Here is a 17,888-nt window from a genome sequence, read left to right as displayed (position 1 = left end):
ACTATACTTAAACGTATGATGAGGCAGAAATCTAGCTGTAGCCATAGCTGTAGCAGCCACCTGCACATAGCCTAAGAAAGCTTAGGACACTGTTCCTGTGGCAGACCAAAACCACCTATGTGGGCACCTCGTGCCAGGACTCTGGCCTGCACTGGAAGGAGCTGCGCACAGCAATGGGAGACCAACAGGTTTGGAGGGCCATCATCCGATGCTCCGCATCGACTGAATGAATAAAGAAACCTTACAAACCTTTTTTCTATGATTATAAGTGCATAGATAAAGCCAGCCTCAGCAACTGTACAGACAAAAATTTCAACCTTTTTAAGCCTAGCTTATAAATGTAAAGGTTGTGTTTGATACTGCAGACAAGTTAAGTTCATTGTTTCAGCAGCTATGGGGGGCCGTCTGTCAATTAATTGTTTGGCACTTTTAAGGCATGTTTTTACCATGGTTTATAGCAATTAGATGTAAACCATAGAAAGTGTTGCCAAATCCTTTCTATGGTTTACATACAAGTAGTATTTGTTGTGTGTAAGTTTATGGTTTACAAACCATGAACATGCAATAAACATTAATAAATCATGGTTCATAAACCATGGAAATTTACGCATCTTTAAAACATAGTTTTATAAACCAGAAAAATTGAAGCATCAAATTCATGGTTTACAAATCATGGTTTATAAACCATGAAAATTGGGACATCTTAAAAACATGGTTTATAAAGCATGAAAATTGAAGCATGAAAATCATGGTGTATAAACCATAAAAATAGAAACACGAAAATCATGGTTTAAACATTGTGGTTTATAAACCATAAAAATTGAGGCATTTAAAAAACATGGTTTATAAACCATGAAAATTTAAACATGAAAATCATGGTTTACAAATCATGGTTTATAAACCATAAAAATTAAAGCAATGGTGGTTCTTCTAAGCGGTTTCCAAGTTCATGGCTCTTTTCACTGTAGGCAAAAAAAAAAGTAGAAATAATCTGCCTTGAAAGCGTGTTTCAGGGTTAAAGTCACTGGACACGTTAAAGCCATTGGACCCTTTCGGTACAGAAAAAAAAAAAAAAGTTCACAGATTTACAAATAATTTACAGGGTTTATAGAAGGTAATGGTGTAAGACTTCTCTTGAAATATTAGTCCATGAAATGCTTTACTTTTTGAGAAAACGGTAAAACAATATAAATTCTCGTTAACGAGAATTACGGATTTGTTATAAACACATGTCATGACACGGCGAAACGCGCGAAAACAGGAGTGGGTTTTCCCGTTATTTTCTCCCGACTCCGATGTCCGATTGAGCCTAAATTTCCACAGGATTGTTATTTTATATATAAGTTGTGATACACGAAGTGTGGGACTTGGACAATACTGTTTACCGAAAGTGTACAATGGCTTTAAGTAATTGTCCAAGACCAGTGTACTCACTTTGTGTATCTTAACATATGCATCAAAAACAAACCTGTGATATAATTTGGGCTTATTTAGTCATCAAATTTGCAAAAGAATAATGAAAGAAAAAACACCTTGTAGCATTACATTTTGTGCTTTCTCAGATGCATAATAACAGGCTTCAGCTGGAGTCTTTTATTATTTGAGTGAGAAATTACATCTTTCTCAAAAATTACATTACTTCAGAGGGAGCCGTTTCTCACAATGTATTTCTCGTTACCAAGTAAAGTTTTATGCTAACAATTATTTGGGTTATTACCAATAGTGTCCAGTGCCTTATTAACAAGGAATTTGTGCAGGTGCATACACTACTTAAACAGCTAATAAAGGATGATCTCAAATATATAGATATAACAGTTTTCTGATAGCTGGAGTCCATAGGAAACTTTAAAAAAATATAACGAGTCTCTTACCTCGCGTTTAAACATGGTAAAAATGTTTTTTCTCCAGAATGCCCCAAGCCAAATTTCTGAAAAAGACGGGGTCAAACAAACCCGCGCGACAAAGGAATCATGACGTCAGTGGAGGCTATTTGATGTGGAAAATAGCGCCCTCAGTTTGCCAAACCTGGAGAACTGTGTTCAAACCCAATTATGAGAAAATCGTCACTGTCGTCAAGGGGTCATTTATAATAGATAAGCCGTTTTTGACTCTCGGCTGAAAAAGCCGCATTTTTGACTCAAGTTATTTATTGCTAAATGCAAATTTTGAGAGTAATATGGTTATTAACCGGTATCTAAGATGTCTATTTGGCCATAAAAAGTAAATATTGAAATATTGAGATAATCCTTTATTGGCTCTTTAATGTTACCATGATGTTACTAAGCAGAAATTTGGTGCTTATCCTGTAAGCAGATGATAGTGACCATAAGCGATGAATTCTGTGATAAGCAAAGCAATGAAATTTGCAATTCTGTTGGGAAAGTGACACACATGCCTATCAATTCTTTAAGATGGATTGTGATACACTCTTGCTTATTTTTTTTTTGCTATGAATTAATACCAACATTTTGTTTACCTGTAACAACTGACTCGTGGTCTGTGTTCATGGGTCACTAGGAGCTGTGATCCCAAGGAACAAAACTTGTCTGTTGTTTTATTTTGTAATAAAATTCTTCTTGCAAACATAATAATGTCAAGAGTGTTTGTTTTTTCTTCTCTCTTTTAATTGTTAAATTGTGTTTTATTATGTTGTTATAATACACTGAAAATAGAATAGTTAATACTAATAACAGAATTGGACAAAGACTTGGACAGCCCTTTGTTTAAGAAGTGGATTTTTGGCTGAACAATATTTCCTTAGTCAAAATTGCTCTTAAAAAATAAGTGCAGTCCCCCTTTTATGAGAGTTGAACAGCTGGTTTGTTTGCTTGTTTCTAGTTATCTCTCTGGATACGATTTATTCGTGCAATATACTGGGTGTCAAGAATACCAAAATAAAATCTTTGATATTGTATGTGTATAAGTATTTGCATTTAGGAAATATTTTTCACCCCTGTCGAAGTTCCATAGATCAGTCGATATTTGATTCGATAATATCAACTCAATTATTAGTAAATTCTGATTAAAAGGTACCCCTTTGTTATGCATTAATATAATTAATCTTAACTTTATTTATTTTATGAGTATTTTTTTTCTTGGGGGTGGGGGGCAAAAACAAAATCAAATTGAATTGCGCAATGCCCATTTATCTGGACAAAACATTCAACTTATTCTGTAGGAAATACAAGACATGTTTGCAAGAATTCCAACACATGACAAATTTATTTTCGCGAGAAACTAATTTTTCACGGTAAAGCCTCATGATTACGTAATGGTGTTTACGTACTCCAGCTGATGACCGGTGACCCCTTGTACATTTTATTGATGAGGTCACATCGCTTCGGTGGCCTTGAGTTATTGCGTCACTGTCACGTGAACGACTTCTGAATGTGGCCACCGAGGGAGGACCAATTTCCAACTAAAAACAACGAACAATTGTTATCAATATAATTTATACTTTCGAGCATAAACATTATTTTTGCTTATGACCAAATACAATAAGAGCAACGTAAGTTGAATAAATTGATAAAATATTGCTGGAAATTTATACAAATCAAGGTGTAAAATAGTGCAATAAATACAACGTACCTACTCAAAATGGTATCGTCCTGCATAGTTATTGTTTTGGTTCGGTTCGGGTAACTTCGGTTTGTGTGTGATATATTTCGCGTAAGCTCGAAGGGTGTAATCGTTTTGTACATGAACAGCTGGGTTTTTCAACCAAAATTTTACCCGAATAGAAAACCTCCAAAATGTCGTCACCACCACCGAATAAACGACGGATGGACACCGATGTAGTAAAGCTGTATCCTTTGAGTTTCTGGTGCTTTAAAATGTGATGTTAGAAAGGAAAGTACGCCAGTTTATTTGGGATATATTTTACATTTTTTCTGCTTGATACTGCATACTGCCATTGGGATTGTACAGTGAGTGTAAACTGCTGACGTACTGCAAATGGAAACACTAACATTTTGTCTAGAGCTCTTTTAACCATATTGATTTATGTGGGGTTTATTAATCGGTTGCTTTATTATTGGTAATGCCACATGCATTTGTACATTTTTTAATAGTCCCATAAAAAGTCATAAATATTGCCAATTACACTCAGTCATGGCTCCCTCCACTTACTTTTATACTTCTTCACAACTTGCCCTATTTATTATTTACACGCTTTTTTGTGGCTACGCCTACTCTACTCCTCTAGAACTATATGAGGTTCGTTCGGCTATCGTCTCCCATAACCCCATAGGAGTGCATGTCTCACAACACAAACGAGGGGGGTTTGGCCTTTCGATATGAACACGTAGAGCCTAATTTTGGCAAATTTGATTTAAAAAAAGAGATTTTACCTCATATCGTAATGCCAAAACCCCCTCGTTTGTGTTGGACTGATGTGAGACATGTACTCAAATGGGGATACGGGAGGTCTGATAGCCGAATGAACCTCAAAGTTCTACGCCGACTCTTCCAATCTCAATGTTTTGTTCATTGTCTCATTGAGCTTTGCGCGGGTCCAGAAGATCCGCTCTGCAAAATGTTTATTGCAAAAATCTATAAAATTTTATAGTTTTTTGGAATCCTTGCCTTTCGGTAAAATGGCTGCTTCTATTGGTAACCAATGGTATAAAAGAGAGGTTTCGCAAGCGTGCGGATACAGATAAGGATATGATAACCGTATCCGTTCACATCAGACGCGTGTTTAATTTTGTTTTGCAATATACTGTATGTGTCACTTAACATGCTTGAGGGTGCTCACATTCATCATGAGTGTTTTTCCGACAAGCATGACCAATAGTGGTGTTTTAAACACTTCATTTTCTCATCGTTTTGCTTGCAAATGACTAACAATGTCTATCTATATCAAGCACGATACCAATGAAAGCAATTCCTTGGGAAATGTTTTTGATCTGGGACAAAAAGACAACTTAAAGTCTGCAAAACAGTATCCATTTTTCTACGATGTGTATGAGCTCCCGTATCCGTTGTTAGCGTGTGTGCAAAATACGATAGTCGCGGATACGCATCACGTGAACACACAAAGTGTTGACGTTTCGGTATCTGTATGTGTATCCACACGCTTGCGAAACCTTTCTAATACTTACTAGGTTACAGGTATATGTGCATGTGCAAGCCGATGCCCAAGATAGCTAGAAGTACATGTTTTCATATATTCTTCGCCGTTGCATTAGTTATCGCGTAGCATACCACCTGATGCTCTGTGGGCGTAAGGCCAACAAGCAGAGGGAGTCAAGCATATCGCGACTATTTATGGGGCTGTGTGATGTAGAGATTTCAATAGTGCGTCAACGAGGGAGAGTTTAAATCTTGACACTTATTTGCTGAAAATAATGTTAAAATAGAGCTACCACGGTTTATGTAATGTTGATCAATTATTTTCAAAATAACAGCTCTTTGTTACAGTGTGACAACCAAGAGAGATTGTGGAGAAAAACAAAAAATGACATTAGCCTTTACCTAGGCGTTGCTTTTTAAAAGGTAACTTAACACTACAACAGAAGTACGTACGTAAGGTAAAACTTGGAGTCTTTGTCAGTTCTGCAGTGAACGTTTTGGAGTATGCGGAAGGCGAAAAATGCACACCGGCAAATATGCATACCCGTACATCTTCATTGTGTAATCTATTTGTTCCCAAAGTGGATGACTGTTTCCTATCATTTCTTCAACAATAAAATGCCACATGTACAAGAGAGCTTAATAAACAGCCCAAACCCTTCAACATAGAATGCATGGTTAATGGGATCAAGCATACAATGTACATGTACATGTCCCACCATGCTCATCACAGCCAAGCAGTTTGGGCATTGAATTAACATAATTGTGGTGGATCCTCAACAATTTTTTGATGTTGTTTTCATTTGAAGTTCATTTGGAATACATGTACAGGTCTACATTTAATGCACATTGGAAGCATAGCGTACAGTTGTTGTTGTTTTGGTACTTTTTAGTCATCAATAATTGAAAAAGTTGCCCCAGAAATGTTTGTCCAACATATCTCCAAAATACACAGTGGCCTTGTTCGTAGCCCTCAAATAATCAAAGACCACTTTAGACCATGTTGACATTAGATAGTCAGTGTTTTTACACCCCAAGAGAGTGAAGTTTTGAACCCAAATTGGGATTATGCTTATTACATTATGCTAAGTATTTTCCATCAACAAATGAGTTGATTTCCTGTTGCACCTGCTTATCAAACTGTATTCATTATACTGACCCACTACAAAATAGTCACGAACCGAATTACATATTTAAAATGCGTGTTTACCAAAGTTTGAGATGTGTGTGCATGTAACAAACAATAAGAACATGAAAACACATCTGTAAAATGAGTGCTTGTGGAGTGTACTTCATGGACAGTCGTGAACATTAGACTCCATGTCATAATTCCATGGATTTCTAATTTATTGGGGATCTCGCCATTGTACCAATGTAAGTGCAAACATTATTTCTTGCAAATTCTAGCCTGTTTTAATTAGATGGCAATGGTGCACAATTGTATAAATTTTGCGAGCATATTCTTATCTTGGCACTGTTAGCTACAATTTACAATGTTATGTTATGCCAAAAAATTAAAATGGAGAACAGCATTCTCGCTGCCATTGCTGTTGTCTATGCAGCACAAAATAGTGTGCCCTCGGTATGCCTTGGCTGTGCGGAAACCTGTTCGGTTACCATTGCTGTAATATGTGTATTTATTACAACGGGCACGTGGAATAGCGAAACACATGGTTACCACCATGTTACATGCGTGGTTGATATTTTGATGTGCAGTCTATCATGAGATTTTGATGAAGTGTTTTCCAAGGGTGCACTAGACACCAAACTGAACGACACAGCTACTAAGGCTGTATGAGAACTTTCATTTTCTGTTTTATAATTTTATGCCTGGAGTGCCAGGCTTTGCCAGGCTTTGCCAGGCTTATAACGTAAGCCTAACACGGCAACCATTTTAAAGCTACACGTTGCCCTACATGTACAGGCCTTAACCATGCTTTCGGCAGAATTGGGGCTTAAGGTTGGCTCAGTAGTTTCTTTTTCTGCATTTTACCTCTGTGGACCCTGGTTTGCATCCCACCTTAGACCCCATTGGGGTTTCCCTCCAGATCTAAAATCTTACCATTTTGGGGGGGTTTCCTTTACACCATCCTGCTTATTGATGCTTGTGCTGTTTGATATTTAATGGTGTATAAAATAACGGATAAAAGATGCCTGATATTTAAGCGGGACCAGGCTAATTAACATACAGGCTGCCTTAGTATGCTGTTGACTTCATAATGGGAGTCAAGACTCAAGACTGCATGTACTCTTCTGAAAAAATAAAATCTACTGATCTCAAAAGTGATCTCATAATTGCACTATGTAAGGTAGTGCTTTAATGGCAACCAGAACTCAACTCTATGGTGACTCATAATGTTAGTATTTGAATCACCATTATATTTGTGATTGCTGTGTTTTGACTAAGGTTCTAGGGAAAACAGACCACACTCCCTTGCATAGTGGGTGTACTGAACACAGTTGAACACGTTCTTAAATTTAAATAGAGTAGTAGCTCATAATGCTTAGACTCATTATTTAAACAGTTGTTTAATAAGCTTGGGGTATGTTACACTTTGGGGTGGGGAAAGGATTGGGTGAAAGCTAATTGGTTCGTGCTATTTTCCATTGCGCATCAAAAACACCAACAACAGTAACCATGCAAATATTAGTTTATCCAATGCATTTAATAGATGTTAATTTTACTTTGGGGATAAAGATAATTCGTTTTTACTCTTACACAGATGTGTATTAAAGCACTGTATACTCGAGTTCTGTGGAAACAAATCCACAAGCAAATCACTTGAATGGGATTCGAACCCAAGACCTTTGCATTGCTAGAGCAGATGTCTTACCAATAGACCACTGAACTAGCCTGGTGGCTAGAGGTATTTCAGACCCTATGTTTTAGCAGAGGGTACCGCAAGTATTTATGTTATTTTTGCATTAGAGATGAAGAATGTAATTTGTTTTACTATTCACTGATGTGTATAAAGCACATTCCTGACTTCTGTGATCAAAACCACTGGCAAATTATGTAGGACCTTTGCATTGCTATAGAGCAGATGTCTTGCCACTAGACTACAGCAATAGCCCGTTGATTTTTTTACCAGTACTTGTACATGTAGTTTGAATCCATTGTGTTAGCAGCAGGTATCACAATGTTTTATTATGTTAATTTTGCATCATCCAAAGCAGGGTGGTTTTGGGCCTTTATTGTTTTATTTAAAGGCAGTGGACACTATTGGTAATTGCTCAAAAAAATTATTAGCATAAAACCTTTCTTGGTGACGAGTAATGGGGAGAGGTTGATGGTATAAAACATTGTGAGAAACGGCTCCCTTTGAAGTGCCATAGTTTTCGAGAAAGAAGAGATTTTTCACGAATTTGATTTCGAGACCTCAGATTTAGAACTTGAGGTCTCGAAATCAACCATCTGAACGTACACAACTTCGTGTGACAAGGGTGTTTTTTTCTTTCAATATTGTGACGCAAGTTCGATGACAGATTGAGCTCAAATCTTCACAGGTTTGTTATTTTATGCATATGTTGAGATACACCAACTGTGAAGGCTAGTCTTTGACAATTACCAATAGTGTCCACTGCCTTTAATTTATAACATTATATTTGATTAATTTATTTATGTATTTTTTTATTGTGTTGGTGTATAGAGAAATCATGTTGCAGTTTCCACCATTTTGATTTAGAATACTACTTTTATTATCAGATGGCTACAAATAGTCATTATGATTTTGCCTGAGTTATAGTATCATAATAAAAATCAGACAAGATAAGACGTGTTTTCTTTCACCAGAATGATACATTTGTAATAGGGATGTTTAGTTTTTTAATCCTACTTAATTTGAGAAGAAAAAAAGATAACACACACAAAGACACTACAAGGTAATTTCTGCCAGCTGTCCGTCATGGTTATCTGATGTTTATTATGTCGGAGTTCAGGATAACACGTTAACAAGGCCGTTAACAAGGCCGTTAACAAGGCCGTTAGCAAGGCCCGTGTAGTGAGGTGACACTTTCCATTCACCAAAGTAATCTGCTTGAAGACCATTAACTAATAACAATGTTGCAATTATATCTTCTATATGAGATAGTTGTCTAGAAACAACCCATAATTGTGTTAGCAAGCTAAGGGGTTACCAAAACGTGGACATGCCATCATTTCAACATACCTCATCAAATTTAGATCCTTGTTTCAGAGCTTATTTCATTAATTATTTTGTTCAATGGCATTTCATTGAGAGGTTGGGAATTGTTTAGTTTATTACATTAGGATATTGTATAAAGTTCTGTAAAACTAAGTGATTTACAGTTCATGTTTGTTTATTATTAAAGCCCAGCCCCAGTCATGCAATGTCAGAAGAGGTTACATACATTTTACCGGTTGGCTATCGTTGCTTTTTCCATAAAATTTTATGAACATACTTTTACTTATAACTGTAAGTAACGATTAATAGTTTTCCCAAAAAAAATAATAGGCTAAGCTTTCACTTTAACATCTCAAAGTTAATTATAGTTCTTTCAAGCTATAATGTACATCTTCTGTTGTTTTTTGTGAAGAACTTCCTTCTAAAAGTGGTTAGCAAGGAAGCAAATTTCCTGAATCATCAAAGATAGGGACCCTGGTTCAATATGGAGCACTCAGCTACACATACTTTTTTTCACAGTGGTGGGGGCAAGCGTTGGTTAATTTATTTCCCAGTAAATGATTGTAGTGATACAAATATTTCAGCTTTATTTGTAGTGGGTTCGAATCCCCCACCCGAGTAATATGCCTTTGATTTCTTTTTCACAGAACTCAGGAAAGTACTGAGTTTACAGTGCTAACACACATCAGTGTATACGGGTAAAACCAAAATTAATGTTCTTTATCCCCGCTACAAATTTAACATCTTTTAAATCATTGCAGTACCCGCTGCTAAAACGTACAATTCAAACTGCCTCTAGCTACCAGGCAATCTGTGTGGTCTAGTTGGTATAAAGCCCGGTTCATAGTTCCTGCGAATGTGAATGCGAAGTGAATTTGACGTAAAAATGTGACGTCACAACCCTCCTTTTGCAGCGATATTCGCAAGTGAGTTGAGCAGAGGGCAACTGCTGCGAATTGTTCGTTGCGAATTTGTGACGTCAACATTCGCTTCGCATTCGCATTCGCAGGAAGTATGAACCGGTGTGGCGGTTTCAGTCTTCCGCCGTGTTCAGTTTTCCGGGTGACGTAGTCAGTCATATCAGCACGTTGTTCAAACGGTTTTAGCTTTCCGGCGTGTTCAGTTTTCTGGGTGACTTGTCAGATACCTCCGTGAGTACCGTGGCGAGTACTGTAGTTCTCTCAGCAGTGACCCCACATTGTTTATATTACGATTCTTTTCTGTGTAGTCACATAATATCTTGCCCCATCTTTACATGTATTCATGGGTACAACTTCAGGCAGGTCACACTCTGCTTGCATAAAAAACAACTCATACGATCCATGCGTTTGCCGCTAGTTGTACTCGACTCGTGGACGCCGCCATGACAGCTACCGGAGGGTAACAGATGACTCAATACGGCACTAAAAATGGACTACTTTCGCTTGCTGTGCGCAGGCATCGCATGACGTAATGCTACCGTATTTGGTCATTCGGAAAACTGAACACAGCGGAAAGTTGAAACCACCACACCGGGCTTAACACTGCTCTAGAATTATACAGGTTGTGTGTTCGAATCCCTACCGAGTAATATATTCCTGTGATTTTTTTCACAGAAATTGGGAAAGTACTGAGTATATAATGCTAACACACATCGATGTGCGTGGGTAAAACCAAAATTAATGCTTGTTATCCCCGATGCAAATTTAACATATTGAATATATTTGTAGTGTATAAAACTCGGAGTAGAGTAAGCATTTACTCCACCTGCATTTGTGTTGACAATCTCAATGACCTTGCCCTAGAATAATATCAATAAAAAACTCCTCATTGTGGCACACATGAGTGTCACCCAATAAGACTGGGCTGGTGCAATACACACCTTGTTCAATCCTATCCATCTGGATCATGTTCAAGAGCATAGCCAGAGGATTCCAATAGACTGTTGAGTCTCTAGTATAGGTAGCTGTTGGTGCAAAATGCCCCACAATAATTATCATGAGTTTATAGGCAAAGTGTACCATTGGGTATTTGGGGCCGTTTGATTGATTTAATCCTATATAAATGTAGATGTACATGTATAGACTGTGTTCACATGTTTATTAAAGAGCCACAAAGCCAGGACTTCCTGCAGGCGTGATTTGTACACAGCCTAATGGAAGAAATATAAAAATCTTATACTTTATGGAGATTGCACTGTCTAATTCCTATCAACTTTTGATATGATGAATGGGGGAACATCTCAAAACTTGTCCAGCTTTTACTTTCATAACTCTTGGATTTATGTGGAAATTATGACACAAAATGTCAACTTTCCCATAAGACCAGTGCATTATCTTGCCTGCCAGAATACCCAAAGAATGCACAAGGTCAAACTTATTGTAAACAAAGTTCACAGGGTCTATACAATCAAACTATTATGCATTAGTGGTTGCGTTTTTTTTTTAGATATTGCCAAAAATCCGGAGTGGTTATGTCCTTAGGAAGAATGATCCCAAAAAGGAAAACACAATCTCAGACTCAATTTTTCTAGAGCTTCCCAGATTGTACATGTACTGTAAACACAGCCTAATTCATAGAGCTGTTCAATGGCTGATTTTAACGTGCTTATAGCACTGCTAACCGTAAACATCTATCAAGTATCAGAAAGACTCTTCTAGGGTCAAAACATATATAAAACCATTACTGCTTTTTGTACTTTTGGTTGGTAAAATAGTTTGCAATCACAGCTATGTCTTTTTTCACTAAAATGCAAAATAGATTAATTAATTTATATTCATTACATAGGCCCCTATACAATTGTTCTGTCTTAATTGCATTTTCATAGGCAATTGAATGCTTTCGTGCATGATTAGAGTTTTATGAGTTCCAGATGATTCATGGCAGTTACTGTTATTAGTATCATTCGGATTTCAATATGCTGGGAGCATAAAGATGACGAGGATACTACAGTAGTCTGTGCTGATCTGGAAGTTGCAGTGCGAAAGCTTGCCCGGAACCGCCTGACATTAAGCAATGGATATACATATAGAAGATGTGACCTATGTTTACATTCAAACCGCCCTCTGTTGACAAAACACTGTATACTTTATGTTTCGCAGGGCAAAAATACGTGCAGTCATGGTAAGATCGCATACACTTTCTAGCTGGCTGCTAAAACATAAAGGTTTTGCCCGGCGGTATGTGCGAATTATGTTATGGTTTTCAAGTGACGTCAGAGGTCACATCGTGTATAGTCTTAGGAATTCAAATTGAGCATTCACTTGTGAACGAACAAGGCGTTGTATCAGACTTCATTCAGATATACTCGCTATGTCATTGTAAGTCTGGTTGATACTGTACAAACATAACACATGTTTTCAGAACTGGGATCTGGCTGGAGGTCGTTAGCAACAGGGTCAATGAGTCCCTTTTTCATAGTCCAATATTGATGAACCGTCCATTTTGTATTGACAAAATAGGAAGTTTGCCAACATAGGGCTAGATAGCTCACGTTTATCCAGAGATTGTTGGTTCATCTCCACACTAGTACATTTTTCTTTGTTCAACCCTAAATAGTTTGTAGACCTGTTACTAAGCTTTTTCTTGATTGATCTCTTGCATGTTTTTGCCGTACCACATAGTACTTGTCTATGACAATTAACCATGGTTGAGCAAAGTCATCTGAGGTCTCAGTCTGGGTCATGTTTTGGGTCTTGTTCTCGATCAGGAGGTATCGTTCTTTGTATCAGTCTCTATTATTGAGGTCTCTGCCTCAATTTTTGCTTGGATGCGATTTACATAGCCACTTAAATTTTGAGAGGTCTTGCTAAGTTCTTATCTTTCGTTGGTTTTTCAATGCCGGAGTAACAATCACCATATCAACACTAGCGTTATAATTCACTGCACATAAAATTGCGACTAATCAGGATTTTCATTTCCTTGCAAGTGGGACCAGTTAGATTTTCCATTCGCTGGTTTTACAATTTTTTTTCCGTCCATATTTTATTAAGGTTACCTTCCAATACTGACATTGTCGCATGTGGCTCGTAATTTGTAGGTTGCAATTAACAATAATGTTTAGAAATGGGAAGCAATACTATTACTAGTCAGCTAGACTCTAGTTGGACTGACTTTTGACTGTTCCTCAGGTAACTGGCATTTGGCCAGCGGACAGCTGTTTAGATATTGAAAGCAGTCATTTAGAGATACTTGATCAAAAACATGTCAGTGTCACAAACACCATCAGACCTAAATCAAATACCTTATAATAACGAGCCTACTGCATTATGATTTGTAGCCGTGCATTATGATTTGTACACTCAGTGTAGCCTTTGATTAAAAAAGTCTATGTGCATGAAAACTGCATGATATCACATGAGAGTGTATTGTGTATGTACTGTAATTACAAATGTGAATCGAGCACCAGGTACCCTTAATTTATGGAGACAATACTGCAGGGAACTCACAAAACCGATGCATTTTTCATTTACAGCATAACAATAACGTAGTGGCTTATAATAATATAGCGGCTACTAGCGCACATATCCGTCACTCAGTGACGCTCAAGGCGCTGTATCAGGAACACCGGGGCGAACTCGTTTACTTTTCGATAAGTGCACTGGGTGCTTTTGCGTACCTTACACAACATTGGTCCTATATTTAACCAACGGCTTTACTTCCCATCTGAAGGACAAAGCATCATGGTTAAGTGTCTTGCTTAAAGACACTGGTGTCACGACTGGGACTCGAACCCATACTCTGCTTATTAGAAACACCAGGGTTTGGATTTTTTTTTCTGATGGGGAATTATCAAGGTGGTTATTATTATACAAACTGTCAGTTATTTGGTTTCCTTGACTAAGCTTTCCTCCTTCAGAATCGAAAGTAAACATGAAGTAACAATACTCAAGGGACTCAACGAGTTAATGGTGAAGTTTTACGGGCCTAAAGGAAGTAAGTATAAAAAACTCAATTTGTAATCCAATCATTGTAGAAAAATGACTTTCAATATGCCTGTAAATTATTCACCTATTATTAGACGTTGAATTCTCAGTAGCCGATTTTTTGTGGAGGTGTAATTACTGACATGTTATGAGTGCATTCTTATTATGTGCAAACAAATACAGCACGCTTTGGTGTTTAAATAATTGCCGTTCACACTCGGCAATAAGAGATGTACCTGAGGATGATGAGGTTTTCATTATAGCTCGCTGCTTCCCTTATGAGAGGGTTTACGTTCGTGTGAAGTCATAGAGGCATGTGGATTTGGGGGGTGGGGGTGGGGAGGGGGAGTACTACAGGTAGTCCAGGATAATTTTTCACATACTCTCTGAACAAAACGAATGGAAATTACTTCACAGACAAACCAAGCGTGCCTGTAGTTTTGTAGGCATCATAATTGACGTGTGTGATAACATATGGATATCAACACAGCTGGTGTGATTATAGGTTAACATTCTCCACAATGAATGGGGCAGTAGAGAGGATCAAATCAATTTCACTCTAAATATGTCGCTGAATTGAAGTTTACTCATAATGTAGTCATTAGTCATTCAGTTCTGGGGCAGCATACATGTATTTAACTCACATGTTTAATATTTCTGGTATTCATTGAGGTGTTCATTTACATGGATGATCCTCAGTTCACTCACTGGCTAGCTTCCTCGGTCAAATTCTCCTTTTTAAAGCCTCTTACGCACTTTCCGGTGACAATTTTGGTTGAACTCATCAAACTTGAATTGCTGACTCTGGTGAGCTCTTGGGAAATGGCTGTTTGCTAGGAAACCCATAAGTGTGTGATGGGTTAAAGGCACAGGGCATGTGTGGTAGTTGTCAAAGACCAGTAATCTCACTTGGTGTATCCAACCACTCCATGATCCAACATACATAAAACAAATCTGTGAAATTTTGGGCTACATTGGTCACCGACTTTGCATGAAAATAATGAAAGAAAAAACAGCCTTTTTGCACAAATTTGTGTGCTTTTAGATGCCTGAGAAAGGCTTCAAGCCTTAAGTCTTTCATGATCCAACATACATAAAACAAATCTGTGAAATTTTGGGCTACATTGGTCACCGACTTTGCATGAAAATAATGAAAGAAAAAACAGCCTTTTTGCACAAATTTGTGTGCTTTTAGATGCCTGAGAAAGGCTTCAAGCCTTAAGTCTTTCTGAGAATCAAATATTTTGGTGAGAAATTACCTCTTTCTCAAAAACTTGAGAGTCATTTCATACAATGTTTTATACTATCAACAGCTCTCCCTCTTCTGTTACTAAGTTTTTATACTAATAAATATTTTGATTGTTTACCAAATGTGTCCAGTAGGCCTACCTTCTCTTGAAATATTATTCCATGAAATGCTTTACTTTTTGAGAAAACATTAAAACAATTATCAATTCTCGATATCGAGAATTACGGATTTATTTTAAACACATGTCATGACACAGCGAAATGTGCGAAAACAAGGGTTTTTCCGTTATTTTCTCCTGACTCCAATGACCGATTGAGCCTAAATTTTCACAGGTTTGTTATTTTATATATAAGTTGTGATACAGGAAGTGTGGGCCTTTGGACAATACTGTTTACCGAAAGTGTCCAATGGCTTTAAGTGAGATAACCCAGGGTTAGCCTCAATGGCTTTAAGTGAGATATTAGCCAGGGTTAGCCTACGGAGTGAGTGTGTTTTCCTCAGGAAAGTAAGGTGTGCCTAGTTCTACAGACCCAAGCTTTGGTGTTGTCAACAGCAGAGTGTGCTCTCAGTTCGAATCCCGGTTATAACAATGTGTCCTTGAGAAAGGCACTTAAACATTTGAGAAGGTATATTCTGCTCAACTAGCCATGCTCCTATCCTAGTGGAGGATACCCATGCCTAAATTCTTATTACGTGCCAATGGCCCAGTGTAAAATTCAAGCCCTGTACATACAAAAAAATTGCATGCAATAGTTTAAAAGCTTATAATATGATGTCAGGCCTGTATGCTTCGGTTTGAAAGGGCAAAGGCATCGAGGCATTTCTCCTTGGTAAAGGGCACCCTGTGAGGAAAATGTAAATTTCTGCTGGAGCATTTCAATGGGCACCAAGGTATTGACCTGAGATGTGGGGGTACTGTGCTGATCTTAAAATGCTGTACTTTCTAAACAATTCTCTGAAGATATCTTGTGAGGGTCAGTGTACCTTACTGTGAATCCTCCAGTGTCACTCCTTATTAAGAACCTTCCCCCAATGACAAGATGAAGACAGCAAGGTTGACCTTTACATCTACAAGTGGTGCATGAGGAAAAGATGTCAAGCCACGGTCAGTACTTGACACTAAAGTGACAGTGCACAACTCGAATGGCCGGCTTCTCAGAATTTTTATCGTCAGTGCAAAATCAGTTTAAGGGCAAATGATGCCTTTTTTTTAACCGTTCGATTGTTTTTGTAGATCTTGCAGGCCTGTAGTCTCTGTTTTTGAAAAGCCAAGGAGACCAACAAGGCATGTTCTCCTTGGTAAAGGGTACATGAGGAAAATGTAAATTTATAATGAAGCGTTTCATTTCAAGGGCACCTAGGCAATGACCAGGGGGTATGGAGTGGAGGAAATTGCCTTTATTTCCTTTGTGAAGTATCAGGCCTGATGATCTTCTATACAATAAAACATGATAAAACTTACATGTGAAAACTTCATTTCAAAAAGTTGGTTGAGTTTTGAGATATAACCGAAAATCTGGAATGAATAATGTCCACGCAAGAAAACAATCCTTAAGGAATATACAATCTGAGAAACATTGGTGACAGTAACGCTTCACAGATTCAAATTTTGGGGCATAACTGTCGTCTTTTTAGATTAGATATTATGTTTCTTTACTACCTGTCCGCATGAAAAATACTTTTTTTTATTTTATTCCATTGGTAAATGAAATATAGCCATTTTACTTCGAAGCGAAATGTTATTCAACAGTTTTTTTTTTACAGCGCTGTAGGCTCCTAACTAGTTAGTTTTTATTGCCATTGGTATTAATTTTAAAGTGATTACCAAACGTATGTATACCTACCCTTTCAATAAAACCACAATTTTATCTTGTCCCTTCAAAAATGATTTTAAGTGGATGGTGATCACACCCACAGTTACTGTGTGATAAGATTACTTGTGACTCAAGAATGGCATACCTGACTATATGATTTAATATCACCATGTTATGCCCTTCAACATTGTCATTCTTTCATGGCCATGTACAGTTATCAATAGAACTGGCTGATGTCTAATGACTGGTACTCCTACACATTTTACTTTATATTAAAATAATTCACATCCTGTCAACTCTTGGTGTTCCAAATTGTGTCGAGTTGTTTATTTTTTCTTCAAGAAGACACACTTTATGGTTATTGCCAGCCTGGGGCAATTTATTCTTTAGAGACCATAGCGGCCACAAGCGGCTTGTACCAAAAATGCCCATAGCGGCCATTTCAGGAGTCAAATTGCAACTCATATCTATGCTACAAAGCGTGTCTAAAACACACTACACTGTACACTATTACACAACATTTACTCTGAAAATAAAAGAATATTATGATTATCAATAATAATAACAAAGTCTTATAAAGTGCACATATCTACCAAAGGTGCTCAAGGTGGTTTATCCAAAAAAATAAAGATAAAACAAAAGGGAATGGAACCAGCATCATTCTGAATGTATGAACTAAATGCTGTTTAAAGAGACTTTTTGA

The 17,888-nt window shown here is 37.4% G+C and overlaps 1 protein-coding gene across 1 annotated transcript in view; it reads left to right on the top strand.

The window, feature by feature from the left end:
- Window positions 1–3,668: 3,668 nt before the first annotated feature.
- The window catches only part of LOC139954549 (ubiquitin-conjugating enzyme E2 H), a 38,042-nt gene continuing 23,822 nt past the window's right edge, over window positions 3,669–17,888 (top strand). The window contains exons 1-2 of the mRNA XM_071954396.1: window positions 3,669–3,805; window positions 14,056–14,132. Of these exons, the coding sequence (XP_071810497.1) occupies window positions 3,753–3,805; window positions 14,056–14,132 (130 nt within the window). The 5' untranslated portion in view covers window positions 3,669–3,752. The remainder of the gene's footprint in view (window positions 3,806–14,055; window positions 14,133–17,888) is intronic.

The sequence above is a fragment of the Asterias amurensis genome, chromosome 2 (genome assembly GCF_032118995.1).
Source record: "Asterias amurensis chromosome 2, ASM3211899v1".
In the NCBI taxonomy this organism is placed as follows: domain Eukaryota; kingdom Metazoa; phylum Echinodermata; class Asteroidea; order Forcipulatida; family Asteriidae; genus Asterias; species Asterias amurensis.
This window is presented reverse-complemented; position numbering and strand designations above follow the sequence as displayed.